Source organism: Candida albicans, chromosome 1 (assembly GCF_000182965.3).
Source record: "Candida albicans SC5314 chromosome 1, complete sequence".
Lineage (NCBI taxonomy): Eukaryota > Fungi > Ascomycota > Pichiomycetes > Serinales > Debaryomycetaceae > Candida > Candida albicans.
This window is the reverse complement of record NC_032089.1, coordinates 1,558,020-1,584,316: the sequence shown is the minus strand read 5'-3', so window position 1 is coordinate 1,584,316 and position 26,297 is coordinate 1,558,020. Positions and strand designations below refer to the sequence as shown.

Below are 26,297 nucleotides of genomic sequence, written 5' to 3'. Positions count from 1 at the left end.
ACATATACAATGCGATAAATTTGGACGATACATACGTTTCTTATGTTTGTTTTTGCTTTTTGTTTTTAACTTCAGGAGTACTGTCTTTAGAACGTTTACCATTGGTAGCAGGCATGGAGGACTGCTCGGGACTAATTTCTTTTAGTATACATCCCAATAATGTGTTACACCTTCTAGATATCTCACCAGCATTTCTGCTTTGGAAAAAGAAATCAAGTTGAAATAACGGAGATTGTCGTATTGCTTCTCGAATACGATCATACACATCGGGCAGGTCAATGCCAAACCTGTATAATTGTACCAACAAAAACCGGTCTTCTTCTTCACTGAATACACGTTTATTGGTTGACGCTGGTGGGAACTTCAACACCAATTCTTGTAAAGGATATCTATATTGAGACAACTTTCTCCTTAACGCTTCCTTTTGAATCTTGACCTTGATTATTTTTTCCTCTCCTTGTTCAATTTGGTTTATATATCTTTCATAGCCATCAATCTCTTGGTAATTCTGCCAAAATGCTTTGGCATATTCTCGAACTTCCTCTTCAGTTTTATCTTCAAATTCCAGGGCAATCAAGCGAATAGAATTACGACCATACTTAGTGGAAAGCAGTATGAAATGATGGAAATCTCTTCGATTCCAATTGCTGTATCCCTTTTGCATCAACTCTTCCTTTAATTGCTTCTCCTCATCAGTCAATGGACGCGAATTCTCGATTTCTTCTTGTTCTAATTTTTGCTCCAATTCGTTTTCTTTCTGTGATGCCTCATCAGTACCTGCTTTCAAGGGAACCTTATAATGAACTTGTTTTCTATAGTAATTCTTTTCCAATTCATACAATTCGAGGACTTTGGCCGGATAAAACTGATGGTCGTAAACATTCAACTGTTTAGGTGGTTTAGGTCCTGATTTAGGAGCGTTTGATGCCGTTCTTCCACCAGTATTCAACACATCTTTATAATACATATCAATTGAATAATTTTCTTTACGTTCTCTTTTACCTGGATTAATCCAGACTTGAGGAATTTGTGCATTTGCTGTTGGCTCTTTCTTTTTGAAATTTTCTCCATTCCATTCATACACTGATTCATCATTAGTAAAGTTCTGCAATGCATTCAAATCTAATTTGGCATATTTTTTATTCAACTCTTGGGTCCTCTCTTCTGAACGTTTCAATATTTGTTCAATATCAATTGATTCGCCCTCGCCATCAGTTTTTTGAAACATATCTGCAGCACCAAACTGAATCATATCTAACAACTCATTCTTCGACGCAGCTTTGCTGCTCTGTTGTCCATCTAATCCACCAGTGTTTCTTCCTTGCTGAATCACCAACTGATCCAATCTCAATTTCTGAGCGGCTCTTTCCAAAACTTTTTCTTCAATGGCACGTTCAGTAATGAACCGGAAAACTTTAACTTGTTTAGTTTGACCAATTCTATGAGCACGATCCATTGCCTGTAAATCGGCTTGTGGATTCCAATCTGAATCAAATAAGATCACAATGTCTGCTGATGTTAAATTAATACCCAATCCACCAGCTCTTGTTGTTAATAAAAATATGAATTTCTCACTGCCAGGTTTGTTATATTCATCAATTGCATTGATTCTGTCGGAATGCTCAGTTTGTCCATCAATTCTACAATATTGGTACTCACGGAAATAGCAGTAATCCTCTAAAATGTCCAACATTCTACTCATTTGTGAAAAAATCAATACTCTTGAACCCTCTTGTTGAAATTTTTTTAGTAATTGGTCTAAAATCAACATTTTTTGGGAATTGTACACTAAATGTTCGTCAGTAGTGTATGGTGGCCCTGGCTCAACCCCTTCAAACAAATAAGGATGGTTGCAGCACTTTCTTAGTTGCATGACAATGTTTAATAATCTGGTTTTCGATTCCTTCTTACCATTAGCTCCGTTGACTGCGTCAATGTCTTTTTCCAAAATTTTTTGGTACAAATTCTTTTGCATGGGTGACATTTTAACGTAAACATTCAATTCCTTTTTCGGTAACAAGGACTTTTCAACGTCAGCTTTGATTCTTCTCAACAAAAATGGTTTTAAAACCTTATGTAACTGAGAAACGACTTGGTCCTCTCCTCCATTCTCGTTGTTGCTATCTTTCTGAAACCATTCATCAAATGATTCATTCTCGGCAAACACGTCTGGTACAATAAAATTAAGTAATGCCCATAATTCACGTAAATTATTCTGTAAGGGAGTACCGGTGATCAATAGTCTGTTTCTCGAATGAAACATTCTAATGATTTGGGACAATAATGATTCCTCATTTTTAATTCTGTGAGCTTCATCGATTATAATGTACTGCCAATCAAATTTTTTGAGGGTTGCCTTTTCTCTAATGACAATTTCATAAGAGGAGACGATAACATCAAAATCACATGTCATAACTTTATTCTTAATCAACTCGGCTCTTTCATCCTTGTCCCCTTGCAATACCAAGACTTTAATATCGGGTATCCAACGATTAAATTCACGTTGCCAATTGTCCAATGTCGACTTGGGTGTGATGACCAAATGGGGTCCATTGATACCCCTAATAAATCTTAAATAACCCAAAAATGAAATAGTTTGTAAAGTTTTACCTAATCCCATTTCATCGGCCAAAATCCCTGATAAATTGTTTTCATGTAGGGATATTAACCAATTCAAACCTTGAATTTGATATGGTCTTAATTGACCATGTACGTATCCTGGACTTTCAGTAAATTCTAATATTGAACTTGTTGATTTTTCATCATTTAACAATTCAGCATCTTCCTCCTTTTCTGTTTTTCTTCTTCTTGCTGAATCTGATTTCTTCTTGTTTGCTTTCAATTCGGAATCATGAAGGTTGTCGACTATTTTCCGAAACAATGGATCCTTGTTGGCTTTAGCCTCAATGAAATGACGGAATAAACCGGTTAATCCCAACAAGTACTTAAATCTATTACTTGTTTTCTCAATGTCGACTTGTTGTTTTTCAGTTTTGGTAAAGTATTTACTTGCGTTGTCTTGAAATGAGAGTTCATTTCTGTCATTTAGAACATCGTTCAAATCTAATGATGGTGTCTGGTTTTGATAATGAAGTTAGTATGCTAACCCTAAATATAAAAATAAAAATTATAATAAACCAACATACAGCCTCTGTCGAACTCATCGCTGGGTTTATCAAAGACGTTTCTTAAAGAAATAATCGGAGAACAAAGAGAAGGAATTCTTCCTTTTAATTTATTTTTTTTTTTTCAAGATTAAGAATTGCTTCTAAGTTTGATGTTGGTGATTTATTTATGCGAAATCTTTCTTTTTTTTTCGGACGTGTTTCATTGTTTTCTTTTAGTTTTGTTTTCTTTGGTTCTTCTCTTCTCATTCTCATTCTCATTCTCAAGCTTTACAAAGTTCCACACTTGACAAACGAATTGTCAACCATAGAAGTATGACAACCATTTTACAAGAGTAACCAAAACCATTTCTAATAAGGACTCTACAATAATTAATTGAAGAAAAATAATAAATATAAAATTAGAATAAAAAAAACGTGACAAAATGAAGAAGTGAACAAAGAAAAATAGAAAAGTGGGTGGAGGGAGGGAGCCAGGGGGGGTTCGACTAAATTTAAATATATGAAAAATAGCCAATAAGCTAGTGAATGCAAAATATGTTGGCGGAATTTTATTTGGAAGGAAAATAAAAAGCTCCCTTCCAGAAGTATAGTATAACTAACTTACCAACCAACCAACCAACCAACCAACAAATGAATGAATGACAAATGGAGAATAGAATTGAATTGTAAAATCAAAACATATACATAAAAAAAAAATAAAATAAAAAAATAAAAACTTTTTCTGTTTTAATACCGAAAACTTGATTCTTTTCCCGTATAATGTTGGAGGACGAAAGGAACTAACCTTTCGATTTTTTAATTGCCTTGTCTTCTTGATGAGCAACCACTTGTCTTCTTTTTCTTTTAGTAAAGTGCTTTTCACGTTTATGGACCAATTTAATGTGTCTAGTCAATGTATCACTTCTATAAAACCCTTTCCCACAATTTTCTTCGTCACAAACAAACAAAAACTCTTTGATTTCTTCACTGTATTTGGCATACTGAATGCTGACCAAACCATGAGTGACATGATCGGAATGGACATGATGTCTCAACTCTGCTCGTTTATCAAAACCAATCATATTCATAGGACACTCTTTAACTGGACAAATAAAAGTTCTTGACAGTAAGTACCGTTGCAAGCCATGCCCTTCAAAATGGTCAATCAACTCTAAGTAGTTTCCAAACCTAGTGTTGCAATGCTTACGACATTTCATATCACTTTCAGCGAGTCTCAACTTTTGTATTAACCGTGACGAAAATCTCGATAATAATCTCTTCTTCATTGGTTCTGCGTGGCCGCTATTCATTAATCTGCTATCCTCCAATGGTGGCTGTAACATGGAGGTAGCAGAGCCCAAAGATTTATGTCTTTTGGTGTTAGCATTACTATGAATCAAATTCAATGCAATTGGAAATGTGGGGGAAGTTGGAATGATTGGTACCCGAGTATTAGGCAACAGGTTCCGTTTGTGTGGAGATTCCGGTGTGGCCATCTCCATCATTCTAGTATCTTTATATTCATGCAGGGAATATTTGTTGTTGTTGCTGTTGCTGTTGTTGTTGATGCAATTATTAGTTGTATTATAAACCAAAGAGTTTGGGTTTGGATAACCTTTGGTTAATTCTTGATTAGAGTTGCCATAATGTTGGATGGCACACTTTGATGACGCTGGATGAACTGAAAAAGTTGAGGCAAAGTTCATGTGATCGTCGTGGCGTCTACCATCATTGCAAACCATAGTTAGCGGTGACAGCGGCGACGGTAAAGTATGCTCGGGATTATAAGAACTGGTATAATCGACAAAATTATTCCCCATAAATGTATCAAAATCATGATGATTAGGTGGTGGCAACACATTGTCATTCAATGACATGGGCGAGATAATTGGTGTTGTCTTAGTTGTAGTACAGCCAGAATTCTCGATTGAGTTAACAGGTGAACCTAATGAGCAAGAGTCATTCAAAAACACATCTTGCATGTAGTTGGGTTTAAAAACAGCATGGCCATGGTATGGTGGATGGTGTTGAAGTTGGCTCATAGTGTTAGCAAGAGCATTTTGCAAGTATTGAAAATGTTGTTGTTGCTGGATGAAATGATAGTTCTGGTAAACCTGGGGATTGCGAGGGTTTTGTTCGTGTTCTTGACTTTGTCGCTGCTTTTGTTCCTGTAAATGAGCTTTATTGTTGTTACTAATAGCAATGGAGTTATTATTATTGTTGTTGTTGTTGTTGTTGCTGTTGCTGTTGCTGTTAAGGTGGTGACGGCTATGATGATGATTTAAATAACCTGCATTATTGGACTCTAAATTATAAGAAAACATGGAAAGGAGAGGAAATGGAAGGGGCAGTAGACTGAACTGAACTGAAATAACAAAAAGAAAATAAGCTTTCCAAAGACAAAGGAGAATATGAATCTGAATAATTTAATTACTATTACCCCAGTACTGAAAGTGGAAAACTTAAAATTGAGAAGACAACTGGAAAATTTGTCTAGCTTTATATGTGTTATTGACAAGTGTGTGTTAAATAAAGTGGATAAGTTGGGAGCAAAGGGGGCGGATTGGATGTATGTTTATAGTTGGATAAGAAAATGGGTGTGTGTATATGTGCTGGTGGGTTAAGTGTGTGGGTATGTGTGAATTAGTAGGTAAGCTGAATAATGGTGTGGGTGTTTATTTGTACGTTTGTACGTTTGAATGTTGCAATTCAGTTATTTATATACAGATAATTAAGGGAAATATAGGGTATTTATGTACAAGATTTAAAATTCTTAAATCTTATTATTATTATTACAGGCAGTAGTGGTAGTAACTCTAATGGTGGTGGTGGAGGAGGTAGTGGTGATGATAATTGATAGTGATATTATTATATGAAGGTAGTTGCTTTTCCTTTCTTTTTTTTTTTTTAGTAGTAATATTATTTTATCTCCAATAAAAAGATATGGCAATTATAAAAATTGAAATAAAATAATTTAAATTAGATAATAAATTGGGAAATAAAAATCTATGATAATAATGTTAAAGATATTGTGTTGATTCAGCACAAGAAAACTAATCCCTTATTTTTGATGTATATACACCAATAGTTGTTTCTTGTAACTAAACTACACAAGTTTGACACTAATTCTAAAACTGTTCATGGTGAGCAAATCTACACATATATATATAGAGAGAGAGGGGGAGGAAGAAAAAGGTGGGTATGTGGTGATACTGATCTTTGGAAATACCGGGAAAGACAAAATTTACCAAATGATTTTTAAAATGTGGCAAAATTGAATATGGTGTGAATAGTTGAGAAAAAAAAAAAGTTGGCTTGGTTTTGTGTTAATATCTTGCAGCATAAACTTTTTGTATCTTGACGAGTAAATTTTAATCGATCGTACTTTTAATACTAACATGTATATGTACTTTTACCTTTACTGCTTCTTCAATAGTTACAAAAAGTATCTTGCGGAAAATCATGACAATAAATTATAGTCCTTCTTCCTTTATTGTTTCATACTCCCTCCTTTCTTACTTTTTCTTTTCTTTTTTTTCTTGATATTTTTCTTTGATATTTCTTGAATTTCTTCTATATTGTACTTGAAGAGTAGAAGTGAAAACCAGCTACAAGGGGGGAGGACGGGAAGAAAGGTTAAAAAATAAAAAGAAATCAGAATAGAATAATATCATATAAGCTGATAAATAAAGTAGCATGGGATGCAGGAAAAACACATGTCTTACTTCTGACTTAATCAGTTAAGAATTCTATTGCTGTGAAAGAAGAAATTATATTAGCAATAATCTAGGGAGAATCATAGATAAAGCAACTTAGTCTGATCTAATCTATTCTTAGATTATATTTCTCAGACAATGTTTACTGTATTCATTCATCAGTATTTATATCTCTCAACTCTTTATTTGCTTCAACAGAAGAAATAACTGCAAAATAGTGTTGAAGATCGTACAATAATATTTGTTCATAACCGTGCTATTTGCAACGAGTATCAGACTACCGTATCTTAACCATTGACATCAACAGCTGTCAGTTTTTCTTTTTCTTTTCTTTTTTTTTTCTTTTCAGCTTATATCACCCTGTTACATCCAAGATTAAGTTCGGTAAAATGATGTGACCTCAAGTAAGGGTATAATAGAATAAATACTGATACAAGTACGTTCCGGAAGTAAATTAGTCTTATATCCTCTAATAACCGAAATTTCTATCCGCAAAAAAAGGACTCACAATACCGATTTGTCCTTTGAAAATGGATTTAAACTTTTCAGTTTTTATTTCTTTTAGTTCATATGAAAGCAAGAAAGCAAACTATGATTATCACAAACTTTTTAACCAAAATATAAATTTTGGTTCACTCAATTTATTTAAAGATGTTCTAGCGAGACTTTGGTGGAGAGGAATAGAAAGTTATAGATAAAAGCCCCAATCAACCAATAGTAGTAGGGGGTCTTGATCACATGTTCTAATTGTCACAAGGGTTTATTTAATATAATACTACTATTGTTATTATTATTATTATTATAAAACAAAATCTCTTGGTTTTTTTTTTTATTGTTCTATTTTATTTTATTATATTTCCATCAAATACCCATGTCTTCCTATTTGATGATCAAATAAAAATAAGACTAAAATAAAACTTACAAAATTATTATAAACTGGGAACGAGCTACCATAATAAGAACACTCTAACATGAACGTGGCGCATTATACCGATTGCCTCAAGGAATTGTACTTTATCATTGAATTGTTGAACGTGTGTGAAATCTTTTCCCCACAATGTTTGCATTGGTTCCATCAGAAAACTTAATGTTTGGTTCTTCCGTAAGTTTTCAGGCTGTTTCATTATCAAACCAGAAGATTTTCCAGCACTATTATAAGATTATTTAGATGCCAATTGATAAAGAGAGGTTACTGAATATTATTCTAGAGGCAAACTAATGATCAAGGTATTACATTTTTGTGTGGTAAAGTTGAAGTGTGTGTGTGGGGGGGCACCAAGAGTGTTGGATGTGGTGTGGTATTAAATCCAATTTTTAGCCCCTTTTTCTATTTGTTTTGATCAATATAGCAAGCTTCCCGCTTGGTAGGTTGATAGTCTGTTAGTCCATTTTATTTTCTTTGAAGTGTAATTATTTTTATATGGTTAAGGTGCCCTGTTTTGTTTATTCCCTCTGTTGTGAAATAGCTTTTATTGATGCATCTTATGTATATGGCAGGCGCGTAGCAGTAAAGTTTGTGACACAAGACAATATAGATCCTACCAATTCTGTTTTGCATTTTATGCCACCAGTCTTTACATTATTTATTTTCTTTTTGTTAATTACTCAATGAATAAGATAAGTTGCGGTCACGGCGAGTGAAGCATATCCAATATATTGAAGATTGGGTGAATGTGAATGAAACATAGTTCTTACCTTGTTGTTGATATCTTCAGCAAGTCTCACATCTGTTGCTAAACTGTTCAGTTTATTCCCCTTTAAACTATTGACCTCTTAATAAAAACTACATTAATACCGGGTTTTTCCAGTATCCTAGAGTCAATACGAAAGATTCTATTGAAAGTTCAATATAAACAAAGACTGGAATTACTCCTGTTTCACATTTCCGAAGTTCACACTGGACTGCTTAGTGTGAAAACATACATGCAAAATACAAAGATAATAAGAGATCATAACAATAAGCATGGATTTTCTTATTGCATATTCTTATTGTTTCTGCTCTCAACAAGTTATAATCTCATATTTACAACTCAATAATATAAACTACAATGTATTTGTTGAGTTCTAGATACTTGACCCGCCTTCCACTTTATTATAATTGTTTTTCTTTTAGGGAAACAATTATTTAACAATTGTTATCCTTTAGTTCTTGTTAACCAACTTATAAGAAGGTGCTGTAATGGAGAGCTGCAGTATAAATAACCTCGGTCAGAGTAACGAGATTGAATCGTTTAGCTCGGCCATGCACAACATGTGACTAGGACGTCAAACATCAATGCGGCAAACGAAAAGGGTTTTTTTGCCTAAAGTCACGTAAATTTGTTGTAAGTTATAGTAACTAACTATAAAAACTAGCATACGTATAATCTCATTTTTATGCAATATCCTTAAACCATAAGATTATTTTCTTTCTTTTTTCATGCTGTTGTATCAGCTGCATAGCTTTAATCTTCTATTTCTTTCTGTTTTACGTATATGTGACAAAGACAAAAATAAATATTTATAGCGAGCCCTATATCGGTGCCAAGAAAAATAAAACGGAAGACTAATTTGCGTCATCGTAAGATTAGTGAGTTGAAACAACAACAACAACACCCAAAGCCGTAGAAAAAATGCAATAGCACACTAGAGAAAGAAGCTTTATAGCAAGAGGAGTTGTATGGGTTGGCTAGAATTTTCCATCTATCAGTACAGCAGCGTCTGCTGGAAACAAAATCTTTCTTTTCTCTCCCACAAACTAGGGTCTCGTGATTGCTTTTCAAGTAAAAGTCGTGACATATTGAAATAAGAATTTTGTGTATCTTGGCTTAGGAAAAATGTAACATGCTTACATTGGATAAATATACTTTAGGATTCTGGGTAGCATGATGTTTTGGCTTGGGTTTCAAGAAATTGTTCAATAGAAGAAAAATTTCTTAAAGCAAAAAATGAAGCTTACATGAACTGTTCAGCGTCATTGTGAACTTGAAAACTGACTCAAAATAAACAGATTTTGTTTGCAGCATCTGATTCATTGTTTTTTGTCAACCATTAAGTTACGTGGTTACAAAACTCTTCTCTTTTCAAAGCCTCGAGAATGAAATTGTGCTGATCTTGATTATTATTCTTGATGGCCTTTATTGTTTCAAGTTTTATTCAATACACAATACTTGAAAACAAACAAAATTCTGACTTCTTTCATATGTTTTTTTTTCTATAGATAATGTAGTCAGAAATTCTGTAAAATTACTGTTGTTGTTTTTTTCTTGCATTATACAGACTCAAACTATTTCACATCATTGTTTTTGTTAATTGTAAAACAAGAATAAAGGTACAATTCTTCTTCTCCAAAATCACAAGGATTCCTCTATCAGATTAAATACTTATACGACATAATCTAGTCTAGTGCTTTATAACTTCACCTGACCGCCTGAGTCAATTCACAATAATAATAAAAAAAACTCCGTTGGTTTTACTCCTGGTTTGTGTTAACAACTTCAAAACACTAACAACCTGAACCTTGTAATGTCATGGATAAAAATAATATTTAGCTAAATCTAAAACCAAGCAAAAATTGCTTTCAATATTTCAAATCTACCCCTTTCTTCACTCTTGGATTTGGAATTATGATCACTTTTGTCCTTGGCAGTCTATTAGTCTTGTTGAGGGAGAAGCAAGGTTGAAGTAAATATTATTCTTCAATTACATTCTCTGTATAACTGAGTACTTATTATAGAGAGTGCAAACTTTGCTATGGATAATGGAGTAGTGACTAGATATTGGTGTTCCTTGGTAAAGTTACTATTACTACAAGAAAACATTAAAGTGTGCGCTTATATAAGAAGCTATAACAATTTTCTCAATTTTTTTTTTCAACTTGAAGCTAAATAAAACTATCAATTTATTTACAACTGTCTATACTTCTTTGAATGCATATGATTGAAAAAGTAAAGATGGTTTTTAGTTTCTTCTTGTTTTTATTTTGCGTGGGAATTTGACTAAAATCTCCGAGCAGTATATTTTACACATAAGTAAAACTGCATCAACTTGTCAGATCTAAGGTTTTGTGTCGTATCTACAAGAAAGTTGCAACTTAATTTTGTGGCACACTCATTTAATTTATTGTTGATTCTGTTGAGAAAAAAAGTTCCACCCTTTTCTTCTTGTAATAAAGAGAATGGTTTTATTCAAAATTGGCAATCCACTATAAAACACGTTTTAGTTTGTATTAATTATTTCTTGCTTAATGTTTTTTTGGGGGTATTTGTTTGGTTTTATTCCAATTCCAGGAATTGAAACACATGTAAGAATGACAGTATGGTGGCTTTGTTTATTCCCGGAGATAACCATCTATTTCCACAAAATAATTGTTGCAATAAGCCAGTTCTAAACTCTGAGTTTGATTGAAGGAAATACAAAATTTATAATTTCCGTAAAAAAAGAAATGGTCAGTGGGATGACTAATTTACATCCAGCAAAATGGTCTTTCTAAGTGGAGTATTTCCTCAAAACGTTTTACTAGACAGTTTATTTTGATAGATTCAACGCTTATTTGCAGGGTTTATTATTGTTTTACAAAATCTAATTTTAAAGACGTTTTCCAGTTTCAAATACGTAGGTCCACGTGAGTGAAGCTCATATTTGCAATCTCGGACTATTTCCAAAAATAAAATAAATCAACAAGCCTTAACATCGTATGTGATGTTTTGTGATTTCAAACACAAAATAACTCGGAATTGGACTTGAATCTAAACAACCCGAGAAAACACAAACAAATAAGAATTAGAATGCAAAATGGATTGAAATAACATTTTTAGAGTAACAATATTACATCGAATGAGTGTTTTAAACCAGACAAACAAAGTTATAGAGTTAGAAAAGTATAATGCACGTATGTATAAAACTGTTCTTGATTTATACCAAGAAAAATACGGCTTTTATCTCGGTCAAGAGTATTCTACGTAATTAAATCCAACGATTTTCAAAATTACTTGACTGTTTCCTTTGCTCAAGGGGTGAAAGGACAAAGAAAACTATAATTTCTAGAGATATGGCGTGATTCTTTTTTTAGTATTATAGTATTTTGCGGACCATTTGTTTTCAATCAAGAATCTTCAAGGAGAGAAAGGAGCTAGGCATTTATATCTGCATCAAGCAGAATTACTTAAGCTATTTTTATTACAAAAATAGATGATAATGGTAAGAATTTTGAAAGTCGCGCATCATCAATGGTTGACGAATCTGGACTTGCTTTGAAAACCATATTCAACCAAATAACTCACTTTTAGTACTGGTTGTAAGGGAAAATACTGTGAGAAATTATTTTCGTCAAAGGATGTTTTGTGATAGACTCGTATTATTATTTCTCTCCCCTTGATAATACAGATTATTGACATCATCTAAGAAGCATAAAAGTAAAAGTGCAGTATATTTTTGAAAGTGGGGGCAAGCTTTTTACCTAAAGATTCAATTGTTTTTCTTTGTGCGGTTTGACCATAACTTCGGCAAAAGTTTCCTTCTGCAATTGCTAGAGAAAGTCTGACCCAATACAACATGTAAGCAGCTAATGACAATTGATAGAATTAGACTTAACATTCTTTGACTTGCATTAGTTTATCGTATCGTCACAAACAAAGTCGAAAAAGGCTTCCTCCTTTTCCGCTTCTTTGTTATTGTTGATCACAATTTTGGATTCATTTCCTTTCTTTTCGTTTGAAAAAGCAGGTTTTTGATTTTTTGTCTCTGGTTATTTGTTGGGAGTAGGTTCCCCCTATAATACAGTCCAACAGTCTAAAGTCTTACATTATAGCTGAAAGACTCATTCGTGGGCTTGATTTTGAAGTACTCATATAAAACAATATTATTGAAAGACTACATTATTTAATTTACATAATCTGAACTGGGTATTTGAGTAGTCACGGAAATGACTAGTTGAATTCGTCTACAAGTATCTCAGCTTGAAGTTTTTACATGAATGATTCAATTTTTACTTGAGGTTCTACTTAAGCTATACTACCTTTCAGGGCAGATGTCAGATAATGCTATCTATTCGTGGCGAGCATCAATGGCTTGAAACAGAGTGTTTGTTGATAATGCATGGCTACTATCTTTGTATTCTTGTGATGGATAAATTGACACTGTCTGTGAACCGTGGTAATCGGAACTCCATTTTTTGCAGATATGGAACGTCATTCTCTCTATATATAGTGTAGAAGTACTGGAAGTTCCTTGCTTAATTAAAGAGTGTTAAGATAATACTCATTTATACTCACCTCCGTCCAAGACGTCTACATAAGAATTTGTTGGTCAGAAAAAATGAAAAAGGCACTACACTGGTCCGAGTTTATCTAATGGTGCCTACTGATAGATTGTTACTGTTATGGCATTGGAGCTTGGATAAATAGTGTGACACTCCAACAAGAGTAGAATCTGTGTAATACGCCAGTAATAGAGTATTTCCCTTTTCTTCTAATATTCATATACATTTGTTTTTGATAACTACTGTCTCATCAATGCAACTTTTGGTTTATTCATATTCAACTGTAGTGGGACTGATCAGGCTCAATGATCTTACTTTATGAGCATTAAGCCACGCAACGGATACAAAGTCACCACATAACTTACTTTGCTCCTTCACCAGAACCCATTATTCAATAGAAGTCTGAATGTGGGGCAGAAGTAGGAGGTTCAGTTTTGAAGAAAGAAAAAGAAAAGGGAAACATCAACAACAAAAAAATTCTGAAAAATTTTTTTTTTTCATTCGTGAGTAAACAATTCTAACCAATGCCAATACTTTACCCGGATCGATGCTGAAAGTTGCGCATAAATGTTTTTAATTTGTAATCAATGAAGAATTGTGTTAGTGTATTCTGCCTCATGCAATATGCAGATGTAGATTGGGCCAAAAATCAAACAAACCCCTACCAACGTCTCTAATACTGGCAAATAATCTAATGGGAGTCTGATTGAAGCAATTTCGGATTTGTAGAAAGCTATTATTAGAATACAACTGTTACTGTTATTAAGTTCGTTGTTAACAAACATGTAAAAATTTACTGCTAGTTTTTGTATGAAAAAATGTTTAAATTATCGATGACAATCAAATCAATTAGTTGATTTGCTGTTTCAAAAAACGAATTAACCCAGCTCTTTAGAAGACATATATAAGTAGCAGCTGTTTTTATGATGTAGAATACTACTAGATGGACTAACCATGAATGTAATTATGCTAACAACATAGAATTTGCTAAACATATATTCCGGGATCGAATAGAAACAATAAACAGCCTACACGACATCCTTCAAAAATTAATACCAAACACAACGGTAAAACTATTTACGTAGTATCTATTGAAAACAGTATCAATATGTCATTCGAACTGACTCATTTAACAAACCTCAAAGTCAAGATTTTACTCACGTGACTGGATGGCCGAGCGGTCAAGGCGCCAGGGTAAGGCGGCGATAAATCTTATCGCGTAACGTTTACCATAACAATCCTGGTCTACGAAAGTGGGCGCGAGTTCGAATCTCGTTTCAGTCAATATTTTTTTTTATTATTAGAGAAACCTTGTTTCGTATCTATGAAAAACCGTGATAGCGATAACATAGTACTAAGAAGTGTAAGAGACTAGAATATCAAATTTTTCTGAAAGCAATTGATATCCTCGAGTAACAATATCGATGTATTCGAAGCATGAGTTCCAGATAGGAAATATTCCAACAGAACTTGAAACTTAAAGTCAGATGAGCTACCAGTAAATAAGAATGTAGAAATAAAAGCTTTCCATGTTCTGTCCAATCAGTATAAACTAGGATTTGAGTTTTTTTACGTCTAACATCGGTTTAAATGATATACTCCAAGCTCACACTATTTTGAGAGCTCACTTATTTATTGATCTTCTAACACTTGTGCATTTTGATGGTAGTATTTTTTTGGGAGTTATTCGCAATTACTTATATCAAAAAGGTTTATAGAAATGGTATAGTTTGCACCCAACTCCATACTCATATCCCTAACGCTCTCTATCTCTGTGTTCAAATAGTCTACCAAATGTTAAGGGCTGAGATTACCCTTCTGAAAAGAGTTGCAATTTTTAGTTCTCCCCTACGACAAAGTCTTGTTTCCAATCACAATTTCTACTTACCCGTTAAATTTTTTTTTAACTGAATTGTTATTCAAATATAAATCCAGACCTATCCCACATAGTTGGTTGCAGTTGAACACCTACCCACAAAATAACCACAACAATCTCTCCTTAGTAAAACTCCCACTATATATAAGCCCATAACTTAGTCACGCATTCTACAACTGCCTATGACGTAGTCAACAGTTTCATTTGGGGTTTCAACCCTTTACCACCAATTCATAAATTGAGGAACAAACATCTATAGATTTAATGTGGTTGCAATCAAAAATCATTGGTTTTGAGAAGTAATATTAATGTAAACCAACAGGTTTGTGAAAACGCATTAGCATAAACTACTCAATGAGCTTTATATTGAACAAATACCTATAAGATCCTGAATACCCAGGTCAATTACAAATTAACAATTAAAATCATTAAAATGTAAGCTTGTTTCAGCAGGAAAAGGACAACCACACTTTAAATTCTCTTAACGCGGTAATTCAAATCATTCCCTCCTTTATTCGTTCAATGTATAGGTTGTGTGAAATGGTTAGCTACTCCGCACCTTTTATTTTTTTAAGGTTTCCCTTTTTTTGTGTTAATTCAATTAAACATTGTTTTTACTATATAATTATTCTAATACTTCAATAATCTTGTTCTATCAATTGTTTACGTGTCGTTTTACTCTTATACACTTAGTCTCCTCTTGCTACTCACTTTCCTCATAATCTTCTTGAATTGATCAGCATTTGATTTAAAGTCGCTTAACAACCTTTGCTCCTTTCCATATATCATTTCTCCTCCATGGTACTCCTCTTCAGTAATCACACTAACTCTAAATTCTCGTTTCTAACATCTTTTATTTGATCTGCAGTTACTTTCTTCTTACAGTCTCTAACAACCTTAGCTTTGCTTCCAATTGCTGCCAGTAACGATATACCTGTCAAATTATCTCCTCTACCACAATAATTCAGCTCACATGGTTCTGCATTAACCACCCACTGAAGTATTTGCATAACACCAATTTAATCAGAAAATATCCGGACAAAATTACTTGTTTATATCGGTTTACATATTTGTTAATACAAGATACCTTCCCATGATTATATGCACCTAGCAGTATACCGTCTCCACGTAAACACCTTATCAAAATATCCAACATAAACTCTAACTTCACTGTCTTGTATAATTTCTTTATTAGTATTTTTTATCTTATTTAATTCTTCAAATTTGCAAACAAATAATTGATCAAAATAATCTTCAATATTAGGGAATATCCTATCAAACACCTCGCGACATAAAGACATAGCATCCCAGTAGTTTATTCTAACCAAATCAATGTTTTCACAATGCGTAACTGCTTTGTTCAATATAAACGAATTCAGGGTCACCACTTGCTTGTCAAAACAAAACGTTCCAAAAATACTATCAATAATCTTGCCCAAAATATTCTTCTTGTCCTGCTGAATAATCAAAAATCCAATAAACAGCTCCTCCCCAATAAACAATAAACAGTCAGTACCTTCAGTAAATCGATTCCCAATAGGTTACCCAGATCCTTCGTCATAAATATATATTGGCCCGTTTTCTTTGACATCAAAAAAATGTATTCCGAATTTTTCATTTCCTCTAATAAGTAATTTCAAATTATCAGCAGTTTTTGCTTTGATTGTATACTTATGAACTAGTAAATACACCCAAGATATAACTCATCCAAAACTTGTCCATTTTTCAATTTCTCAAAAATTCCCTTCTTTCCATACACTTCTGGTTCGTGGTAAGTCAAATATCCATTGTCCAATTGTTTATGATCATGATAGGGTGACCATGATAAAAAATAATAGTTTTTCAACTTGGTTAACGTGATTTCACCCAAACATTTCTATGATAAGCATACACACAATATTCCACTTGATCCTCTTCAATAGACCCCTCCAATTCTTTACCACTGATCTTCGACCATAATTTGCAAAATATATCTCCAGGCAAATGTTGTATTTCCTCTTTGTTTAAATATACAATATCATTGGAATCAAAAATAGTATCATATTGATTTATCTCCTCAATGTCAAACAGAAAAGAAATGTCACATTTATTAGCAAACATGATAATGAATTTAGAGAAAAACGTGGGTTTCTTATCTCTAATACTTTATTATGCTCCCAAGTTCCGTAATTTGGTATACTTCTTGCGATAATTCTTGATTTTAAACGCACACTTGCAACTTGGCTTCGGTAGTTATTACTAAATAACAAATTCAGGAAAATAATAAAATGACATGCTTGTTTGTTCTAGATTGTTAACAATATAAAAATATAAAAATTCCGAGACAAAAACAGATACAGAGATTCGTTGAACTATTAGAATTTAGATTCCAAAACCAATATAAAACGTTAGAAACCCTGACCAACAATTGCTTTTAAACATATTTCGGAAGTCCTTGTGAATCTCTTGAAAAGAATCAATCCAGAAGTTTTACTTTTGAATTTGAATTCTATTGAAGCTAAAATTGCTACTCACCAAATAATTGGATTCTCATTGTTGTAGATCGCTTGTACATCTATATTATTCGTTTGGTAGTTAGTAAATAAAATAGCTTATGGCGCTTCAATTTAGAATCGTTAAATATCGATAACCAGTAATTGTAGCACAAGATACCTTCGATTAATAACTTTATTAGCCGCAAGATCAGCGTGATACTGTTTGACACACATTAGAGCAATTCAGCCTACAAAGAACATTGCTCGAACCAATTTAAATGAAATTCTATCTGGCCAACCATCATTTTTCATCCCCTGGGAATTCATTCCATTGTAAACATTATAACCTATAGTTGATTTGTCACTTGTATATCTCTAGTTTCTCTTCCCAAACCATCCTAAGCTAAAAATAGCTTCCCTATACTAACTGGGCCTATAGAACAAGTAAATGATCTCAAATAGTGTTTTCACTTCCTCTCACAATTATTATTGCCTGTACTTCAAGAAATCCGGAAATAGAATAGATGTGTAAATACTCTTAGCTCTACTAGAGTAAAATCTGCTCTCTACATTCTACTTATCTATTACATTATTTCGTAAATGAAATAAGTTAAGTTTGATTCACCATACTATCGAACTGTCATATACACTCTATCTAGCATACTTTCCTGATATTTTAACCTGATCGTGAAAAATCAACAGGACCCATACATTCATATTCTAGTGAGACTCGATAACTGCCAAAATATTCCACATTAGCTCACAAAGTGCAAGGTCGGCCTGTTCACACAGGCTCAGCACAAAATGTCTCGTATAGTAAGTGCTCTCCGCCTTTCAATTTGCCATGAAGCTCTCGGTAGTCCACTCTCAATCCAAAAGTGCCCAAAGATTCTACTTCCACATACACCCAGAAATCAACAATGTTCCTAAACAATAGAATATAAGAACACAACTTTCGCAAGCACAAACCTTTCTCCTTCAACATATACTCCAGTATTCTACCATTATTACAAAAGAAACACTCTGACCAAATTCTCGTTTCCCCTTCCTTCAAAACAACTTCAGAAGGCGGGCTATGACTCCCAAGCAAATTACTAGGCAATATTTTTCAATATTTTCCGAGACACCCTAACCGTAGCATAGTTACTGTTTCTACAAATTCTTGGATATCTAAATCCAATCTAACAGATCAACATAAATGTTTGCTCTTGAAGCAGCAGCAACTGATAGCACATTAGATATTGCCATCATGATATTTAACCCCCACAAACCTTACTCGGATGTTGCATTTTGCAGAATAGTTTGGCTATACTACCTGTAACAAATTTTGACTTAGGAACTGTCGAAACAATGAATTCTTCTATCACAAATTAAACGTAAGCCACATACAATCCGATACGAATGAAGGATATCTCTGGTTTCATCCTACAGTAAAACATGCAACACAATGGTCCCACAACGTAAACTCCCAAGACAAATCTACTTTCAGCCATCAAGCTCTCCCTGTGAAAACACCGCTAACCAACTAGACTGCAAAAAAGCTAAACATTCAGTTTCCACATATTTCAAAAGCGCTTTTTAATTCCTCCCAACAGTATCATAGATTCTGATCCTCTAACACAATTCTTAGAATCGTATAGTTCATAAATACAATTGCACAAAATAGGTGAAACTGAATACAAAATGTTAATACCTAGAATTCTAATTCAACTCTTCTGAATTATATACCAAACAACCTATTTAGCAACGATATTTTAAATCAGCTTATGTCAACCCATTTTTCATTTGTAGCATCTAGATAACAAAACTGTTGCTTCTACTTAATCATTCTACAAACAGATCGGTTTGATTATAAAAAATACCCAATATTCGACTCTCACTGTAGCTATATAGGATGTCTAACAGATACAAAGAGTGGATAAAGACCTTACAAACTGTTAAAGATTAGCAACCATTCCCGTGAAGTTAAATATAATATATAGCAACAGAATAATCCAACATTCGTAATATGCTTATGCAAGATGTAGAGTATAGTAAAATTTTTGCTGACACAACATACATAGGGATCACTATATCATTCACACATCTCTCATGTAGTCAAATTAGCTTGAAATTAAGGTCAATCATCTATTGATTCATTGAACAAATCAGGTTTGCCTTGTTCCATTATCCATAAATTTCAACACTTTATCAGAAACATTTCTGCCTGGAATTCACAAGCAGACAACAAGTTGATACAAGTATGAGAAGAAAATTATTCCTACAATATAACACAGTGTCATCAACTTGATGATCGTTGACTGCAAGAATAATTTGTTTTTGCAACAATTGATTCATTTAATGATGTGAAATTAATTCACTATTGGATGTTTTATCTTTTATAGATGTATTATGTAGGACTTCTTTGCAGCCAACTCAAAAGCTTAGTTTTATTGTGATATATTTCTCGTCAATGACAATCGGATATTCATGTATTTGAATGAGGGTCCTATGGATTGTCTGGAACTAGTTATTATTAAACACGGGCATCATTTAATTTATGTACGATAAAACAACTGTGTGATAGAGGTGCTAAAAATTCAATATTGCATTTTTCATGTGACGTTTTGACTTACACATCCAGTTATTTAAATGACAAGAATCAGAGATATACAAGCGCCAATTGCTGACACTTGGTATGTCCAGAAGAGTTATTTCAATCTATCAGTGTTTTTGTAGGTGACAAGACATTCAGATGGAATGATATCAGTCTTTCGCACAAACTAGTTTGTGTTCTTCGATTACCTGAAGTTGAACTAAAATTAGAGACGTTGGTGTTGAAGTAATTTGGTGCTACTAGAATTGAGTATTTTACGATATAGAGCTCATTGGAACCTAATGAAAAGACGTTTACACCGGTTTTAGCAAATTATTTCCTATAAAATATTACTCATCATAAGGACAAAATGAAGTTTTTAATGTAAGGTAGGAGTATCCTATCATTAAAATGAGTTGTCTGAGAGGTATGAGTATTCCAAGTACAATTTACGGTAACAAAAGATGGCTGTAAATAAATAAGCCCTAGACAGGTTACGGGCTTAATTATGACCTATGTTTGGCTAAGAATTGATTGACGCAATGAAGTAGGTGATTGTGGACTTGATTGGAGTGTTTGGTACATGGACGGTTTCTAATTGATTGTATTAAATTGATAACAGTTCATAATTGTGTGAAGGAAATGCTAGATTGTGTGGGCATGGTTTTTTTAGTTGTTATGTTTAACATGTTTCTACAGAGTTTCTTGCGACTGGTATATGTTATTCGAGCTTGAGAGTTGATATTATGTGAGGATGAGAAGTACCATGCAGTAATCGTCAAATAACAGAAGGAAAGAGCCAACTACTTTGAGTAATTGTATTGCGTGTGTGAAATACGGATGTTTTTTTGCTTGTTTTGATTTGGGGACCAGCCGTTTGGTTAGTTGTAAAGTATTAGTCGCGGGACAAATTGTGAATACTCAAGTAGTTTTGTTTTGTTCTGATTGATTGTTGAGGTTTGATTTGGTTTGACGTCGAAAAAGTATGTTTTGCTGGAACATTCATGTAGAAGAACGTAAATTGTGGTTTTGTTGCTTGTTTGGCTGCTTGCCTTATACTTGGAAATTCACAGTATTGTTGCTTGTAGCATTTGAAACTTTGGTAGTTGTACTCTTGGATTAAAAATGTTTTCTAATCGGGAAGGTGATGAGGGAGCAATGGTATGATGAAGAGTTAGATGTTGTAAAATTGTCGATAGATAGTCGCTAGATTGAGCTGTTTATGGAAGGTCAGAAGGGTATGGTAATTATACAGAGCATTTTAGATGGGCGTTGTATGAGCGGTGCTAAATGGTAGCATACTTTTGCTACTTACATGTTTATATTGGGTGTTTATGTATGTTATACTTGACGGTGGATAGCTCACCTTTTCGGTTCTTGTCAGGTAGCTTTATATGGTAGCGCTTATATGATTTAGTGATGCTTTGATATGAGAAATGGGTAGATGGAAGTTTGTTTCTGATCCGGATGAAATTGATTGATACAAATTAGGTACTGTTGTTTTTCTGCAGAATTACCGTGTTAATTTCTGGTGTCATTATTGCTTTGAGTTGTTTTATCTGAGAGACTGTCTTTTCGGTGGAATTTTACATGGTTCAAGAGTGATTGAGAACCGGAATTCTATTTCGGGATGGCTCTGTTCTGTTGAGTAAAGAATGATATTTGAGGTGGGAGTGCTAAATTTGTATATTAGATTTGCCGATGGTTGACATCTAACTAGGAAATAGTTAGTGTAAGGAAGGAGGATTCATCGCTTAGAGTCTATTTCTTATTAATTGGGCTATTCTATAGTGGTAGTCGAGCTTATTTGTTTATTAGTTGAGTAGAAGTATGTGGTGTTTGCTTCAAGAGATGTGTCACTTACGTTTTGAACGGGTTCAAACATGATGGTACTGATTTCTTAGTAGGTTTTTGTCGTATCAGGTCGAAGTTCTTGTATTAAGGTTGTCTGTGTATGTATCGGGCCAAAGTTTGGAGTTGTTGGGAATTGTGGTCGAAATCTCAAAAAAATGTGCTTTTGAGATGATTGAGGTTGGGTTTGAATGAAACAACAACTTTACAAAGTATTGGACAAATGGTACTAGCAAGATGTTGTTTTATCAATTGTGGTAGAAAATTTGAGCAATTTTTCATACAAAATTCAGGAGTAAATATTCACATGTTTGTCAACATACAAAACTATTAGAGTGAACATTGAATTTTATTGGTATCTTTCTACCAAGATCACATTGCATCGATTTAACTTTTAATAGATAATACACCTAGTTCTGCTTCCAGCTTGGATGACTATGGTATCGATAGCACTTACAAATAATAGACATGCTTAAAAAGATTTGTTTGATCTTCAAGGCAATCTTTTCCGCATGGCGAGCAGCAGAATGTAGTACCACAATTTCAAAATATTCATTACTACAATATCGTGTAACTCAAGATAATACGTATAATCTATGTGGTTCTATATGATGTATATGACTCTAATTGGAATGTACTTGAAAGATAAGTGAGAGCAAAATTGGTAGCATCTTAAACTCAGAAGATGCTTGGAATTATACATTGACAAGTTGGTGTTTTATGGTGGTTCAAAAAATACGGCAATTAGTTCATTTACAGGTCATAACAGAGCTAGAAACAGTAGAGATTTGTAAAGAATACTATCAGTATAGCAGAAAATGTACGAACACCAGTGATACAAAACATACAATCGTTTTCATTGACAGAATTTGGCAGATAATCGTTAGGTTGAAAGTTAACTTGATATGAGAGTATATTGAAAGAGTTTAGCAAATGCTTGTTGGTTTGTTGACTTTGCCCTGAGCTTGGTAAAAAACCACACTGTTGGTATTAATTAGCTAGTCATCATGGGGATACTAGTTCTTATTGTAACCAAACACCATATGTCATTATTAACAGTATTAATGCATAGCCACAAGTCAAAGACTAGTAGGAGTGAGTTTAAAAGTGCATGTTCTTGAAAAGGCAATTAGACATACACATTCCAAAAAACCTTTGTTGTGAACAAATAATCCAGCCACTCGAGTTGTTTGAAAAGAAAAGCTACTTTGATTATCAAGAGGCGGATGAATGAGGCTGCCGGGACTTGAACACGAAATGCTGCAATGTGGTTGCTGGTAGTTTTTGCTCTGATGATTCTTATTATATAGTGTACTCGTAAAAAAAGTAAACCAAAAAAAAAAAAAACCAGAAATAAAAAACTCAACCGAAATCAAGACAGAAAAGTAATTGAAAACTAGCATAGTTGACCTTTTTCTGATCGAAATATCTTCTATTGCAAACAGATCCTGTCTCAAGAATTGGGTTTGACCAAATATAAAGGAGAATAATACAAGAAACCCAGATATAATCTGCACATTCATCACACAGTATACTTTTAAGCAACAGTTTTATCCAAAACCAACCCCCAACCAATGTTAGTAGCAAGTAAAGGAGTGCTAGTTCAATGTGATCCATCCATCAAAGCTTTGATTATTCAGATTGATAGCTCAAGCTCAGGAATCATTCTAGAGGAATTAGACGAAACACATTTACTAATTCAGCATGATAAAGTGAACTTTGTTAAATCCGAACTAAATCGATTGCTATCCAAAAATATTTACAATCCGTTTGAAGAGGAATAAAATAAACATAGCGCATAAATAGTAAATATATTACGATAAAAATAGTACATTTTCTTTACTGTGGATCCGCTAATTCTGTCTTTGGGGATGCTGGTTTACTGGTAGAGATGGGTTCATCGAGTTGTAGACTACTTAAGATCTCCTCGTTGAATTCTGGAGTGTTAGCTTTGCTTTTCGACTCACTATCATCGCCAAGCTGTGTTATCATATCGGTTATGAATGCATAGGTTGTATCGACATCCATGATATCGTTTAGCTGATCTTTCAGCAAAACATCCATAGTTTCCAGCTTTTCATCTATTTTGTTGTAGTAGTCTTCGTAGGTTGCAACCAATAAACTTGATAGATTGCTCATTAAAAATTGGGTTACAACGGGATCCTTAATCACCAGCTTAATACGACCGTAATAGACAGGTATATTTGAAATCAAGTTGTCTTTAAATGCAGACGTAACCGCGACTAGGTTACCAGATTCAGAATCGTGAACCAACAATGGATAACATATTGTTCTTGAGCACTCATCGATAAACTGAGTTACTGCATTTCTAAGCTCAAATTCTATTTCATAGTTGGCATCTATCATATTATTAATAATTTTTGGTGCTGCCCTGGACGCCAAATCTAAAATACCACCATTGTTAAAGCCAAATTTTCTATCTTTTATTAACTGCCAGATATCACTCAAGCCACTCGTGAAATCAATTGTATAGTCAGTCCTGGTATATTGAATGTCAAAATTGTTGATTTGGTTTCGCAAAATAACCAAGTTGTTAAGATAAACTAATTGTCCATCAATAGGGCCCATGTGGCCTATTGCGAGAGGTAAGAATCCGCCCTTGAGTAACTCAATGCATGCATGCACAATATAATGAGCCAAATCATCAAAAACCATTGAGTTAATTAGCTCGTAGATATTAGACAACAAAGTCAATGATTTGCCTAAAGGTAAATATAAATCAGGAAATAGATTTTCAGCATAGTCAACATCTAAAGGGTTTATCTTGTCCTCTGCACCTGAAGAGCGCTTCAAGGTATTTCCAATTTTTAGATCCAGTGCGCTTGGTTTAAAATGCATCAATTTATTGTCAACGTAATTCTGTACCCTAAAGATCAACCTTTCTTGAGTTTCGTCTAGTAGTGGTTGGAACAAAACTCCATATTTGATGGATTTTCCATTTGCTGCAACAGAACTGTTTGCATCTTCTAAATACACATCGCTACGATAGTTGCCATCATCAAACTCGTAGTACTTTTGCAACAATGTCGTCAATTGACACAAACTACCAATATTCAGCTCTTTTAAAACGAGTAGTCTCTCAGCATCGTATAAAGGCTCCAAAACTTTTTTCAAAAACTCATAAAATGCACGTTCAATATACTCAGCTGATTGTCCAGGAACAAAAAATTTGTTGAACAACGAATACTCTCTTTCGATCAACTTTTCAAAATAATATATCTGATCTTGACAAGTCTGAACTAAATCTAAATTACTGCCAGTGAATACTGAGTTAACACTAGATGTTTTGTCAATGTACTCTCTCAATAAAACCAATCTATCCTCGAAATATTTGTTCAAAACTTCTTCAATCAAGCCATTGTATTCTGAATGATTTTGGGCTCTTTTTTGCATTTCACAAATTAGCTCATTAAAATTGCTTTGATTGTACTTCAAATAGCTGTTGTATTCATTGTATATCAACAAGTCAATGGTCAAGCTCACAGAATGTGAATCCAGCATATTTTGATGCAACTTTTTATTTATAGAATCGGCAACTGATTTCAACTCATTGTTTAGATAGTTTTTAATCAACGTCAAGGCACGAGTCATGCATTGTCGGAACCTACTACCGTATACTTCAGATTCCTTGAACAGTGGGTGTTGCGCAATAAAATCCAACGCAGTGTCAAGCTTGCGCAAAACCACATTGATGAAAAACTCTCTTTTCAGGCTCAATAAATGAGATCCTGATCTAGACAAATTTTTCGTTATAAAATCCAATTGCTCAAAATGTTGCAAATAGCTATTGATTTCGTCATATTTCGTCTGGTTGTGCTTCTGTAACTCCAATAGCTCGTTGGCTCTTTTGTCGAAATCAAGAGTTTCATTCGAGATTCTATTGTACTTGGATAAAAGTGTTTCAACACTAGACAAAACGTCATTTGTTTCACTAACAAAAACCTCAATTTCAACCTTGTTCCTTTGGACCATGTTTTTAAAATTCAATATATTATCCAACTGCAAATCCGTGATATGTGAAATATCTCTGGGCTTCAAAATAGTATCGTAGTCGTATGAGTTAATGTTGTCAGACTCAGCCTTTTGAAATTCACTTTTGGTAAAAGGATATGTAATTGAATCCGCATAATGGACTTTCTCTAACTCCATATTGTTGTTCCTACCCTCTTGCGATAGAGACTTTGATCGTGACATTTTGTAAGTGGTAGAGGTATGGGTAAGATTATTTTCACCACCGTTTTCCTTTAGCAAATAGTCTAAAGCATTTTCTGAATTGTTAAGTTTCGGTACATCATTAGCTATCTTTTGTACAATTGATTTGCTTCTACCTCTAGTCATGGAAATAACAAGTTAACAGCGTGTTTTGTTGGTTTGTTGGAACAAATAAATTTGTGGTGTGTAATGTGTGTGTTTGTTTTTTTTTTTTACCAGCATTTTGT

General features: G+C 33.7%; 4 protein-coding genes and 2 non-coding genes across 6 annotated transcripts, besides 1 other annotated feature; 2 read left to right on the top strand and 4 right to left on the bottom strand. All coding sequences in view use genetic code 12, as the record gives it.

Annotated features, from left to right (window-relative positions):
• Positions 1–40: 40 nt before the first annotated feature.
• CAALFM_C107340WA (chromatin-remodeling ATPase) lies at positions 41–3,164 on the bottom strand (the record flags this gene model as incomplete). The annotated part of the gene is made up of 2 exons (XM_019475126.1): positions 41–3,076; positions 3,147–3,164. The coding sequence occupies 2 exons, from the start codon at positions 3,162–3,164 to the stop codon at positions 41–43; spliced, it is 3,054 nt and encodes a 1,017-aa protein (XP_019330671.1).
• A 743-nt stretch (positions 3,165–3,907) lies between these two features.
• RME1 (Rme1p) lies at positions 3,908–5,431 on the bottom strand (the record flags this gene model as incomplete). Its single annotated transcript, XM_708789.2, has 1 exon — positions 3,908–5,431. One exon carries the CDS (start codon positions 5,429–5,431, stop codon positions 3,908–3,910), a length of 1,524 nt encoding a protein of 507 aa, XP_713882.1.
• A 7,992-nt stretch (positions 5,432–13,423) lies between these two features.
• Positions 13,424–13,487, bottom strand: CAALFM_C107320WA. The gene has a single exon (XR_002086363.1). It is a non-coding gene; the product is annotated as an uncharacterized ncRNA (small nucleolar RNA).
• A 737-nt stretch (positions 13,488–14,224) lies between these two features.
• Positions 14,225–14,345, top strand: tL(AAG)2. Its single transcript has 2 exons — positions 14,225–14,261; positions 14,300–14,345. It is a non-coding gene; the product is annotated as a tRNA-Leu (tRNA).
• A 4,085-nt stretch (positions 14,346–18,430) lies between these two features.
• Positions 18,431–21,360: a centromere ((CEN1) Centromere region of Chromosome 1; each centromere mediates a single kinetochore attachment although it binds multiple (four) Cse4p-containing nucleosomes).
• A 2,051-nt stretch (positions 21,361–23,411) lies between these two features.
• On the top strand, positions 23,412–23,621 carry CAALFM_C107280CA (TFIIH complex subunit; the record flags this gene model as incomplete). Its single annotated transcript, XM_019475125.1, has 1 exon — positions 23,412–23,621. The coding sequence occupies one exon, from the start codon at positions 23,412–23,414 to the stop codon at positions 23,619–23,621; it is 210 nt and encodes a 69-aa protein (XP_019330670.1).
• A 55-nt stretch (positions 23,622–23,676) lies between these two features.
• SEC34 (Golgi transport complex subunit) lies at positions 23,677–26,196 on the bottom strand (the record flags this gene model as incomplete). The annotated part of the gene is made up of 1 exon (XM_708791.1): positions 23,677–26,196. The coding sequence occupies one exon, from the start codon at positions 26,194–26,196 to the stop codon at positions 23,677–23,679; it is 2,520 nt and encodes an 839-aa protein (XP_713884.1).
• Positions 26,197–26,297: the final 101 nt, after the last annotated feature.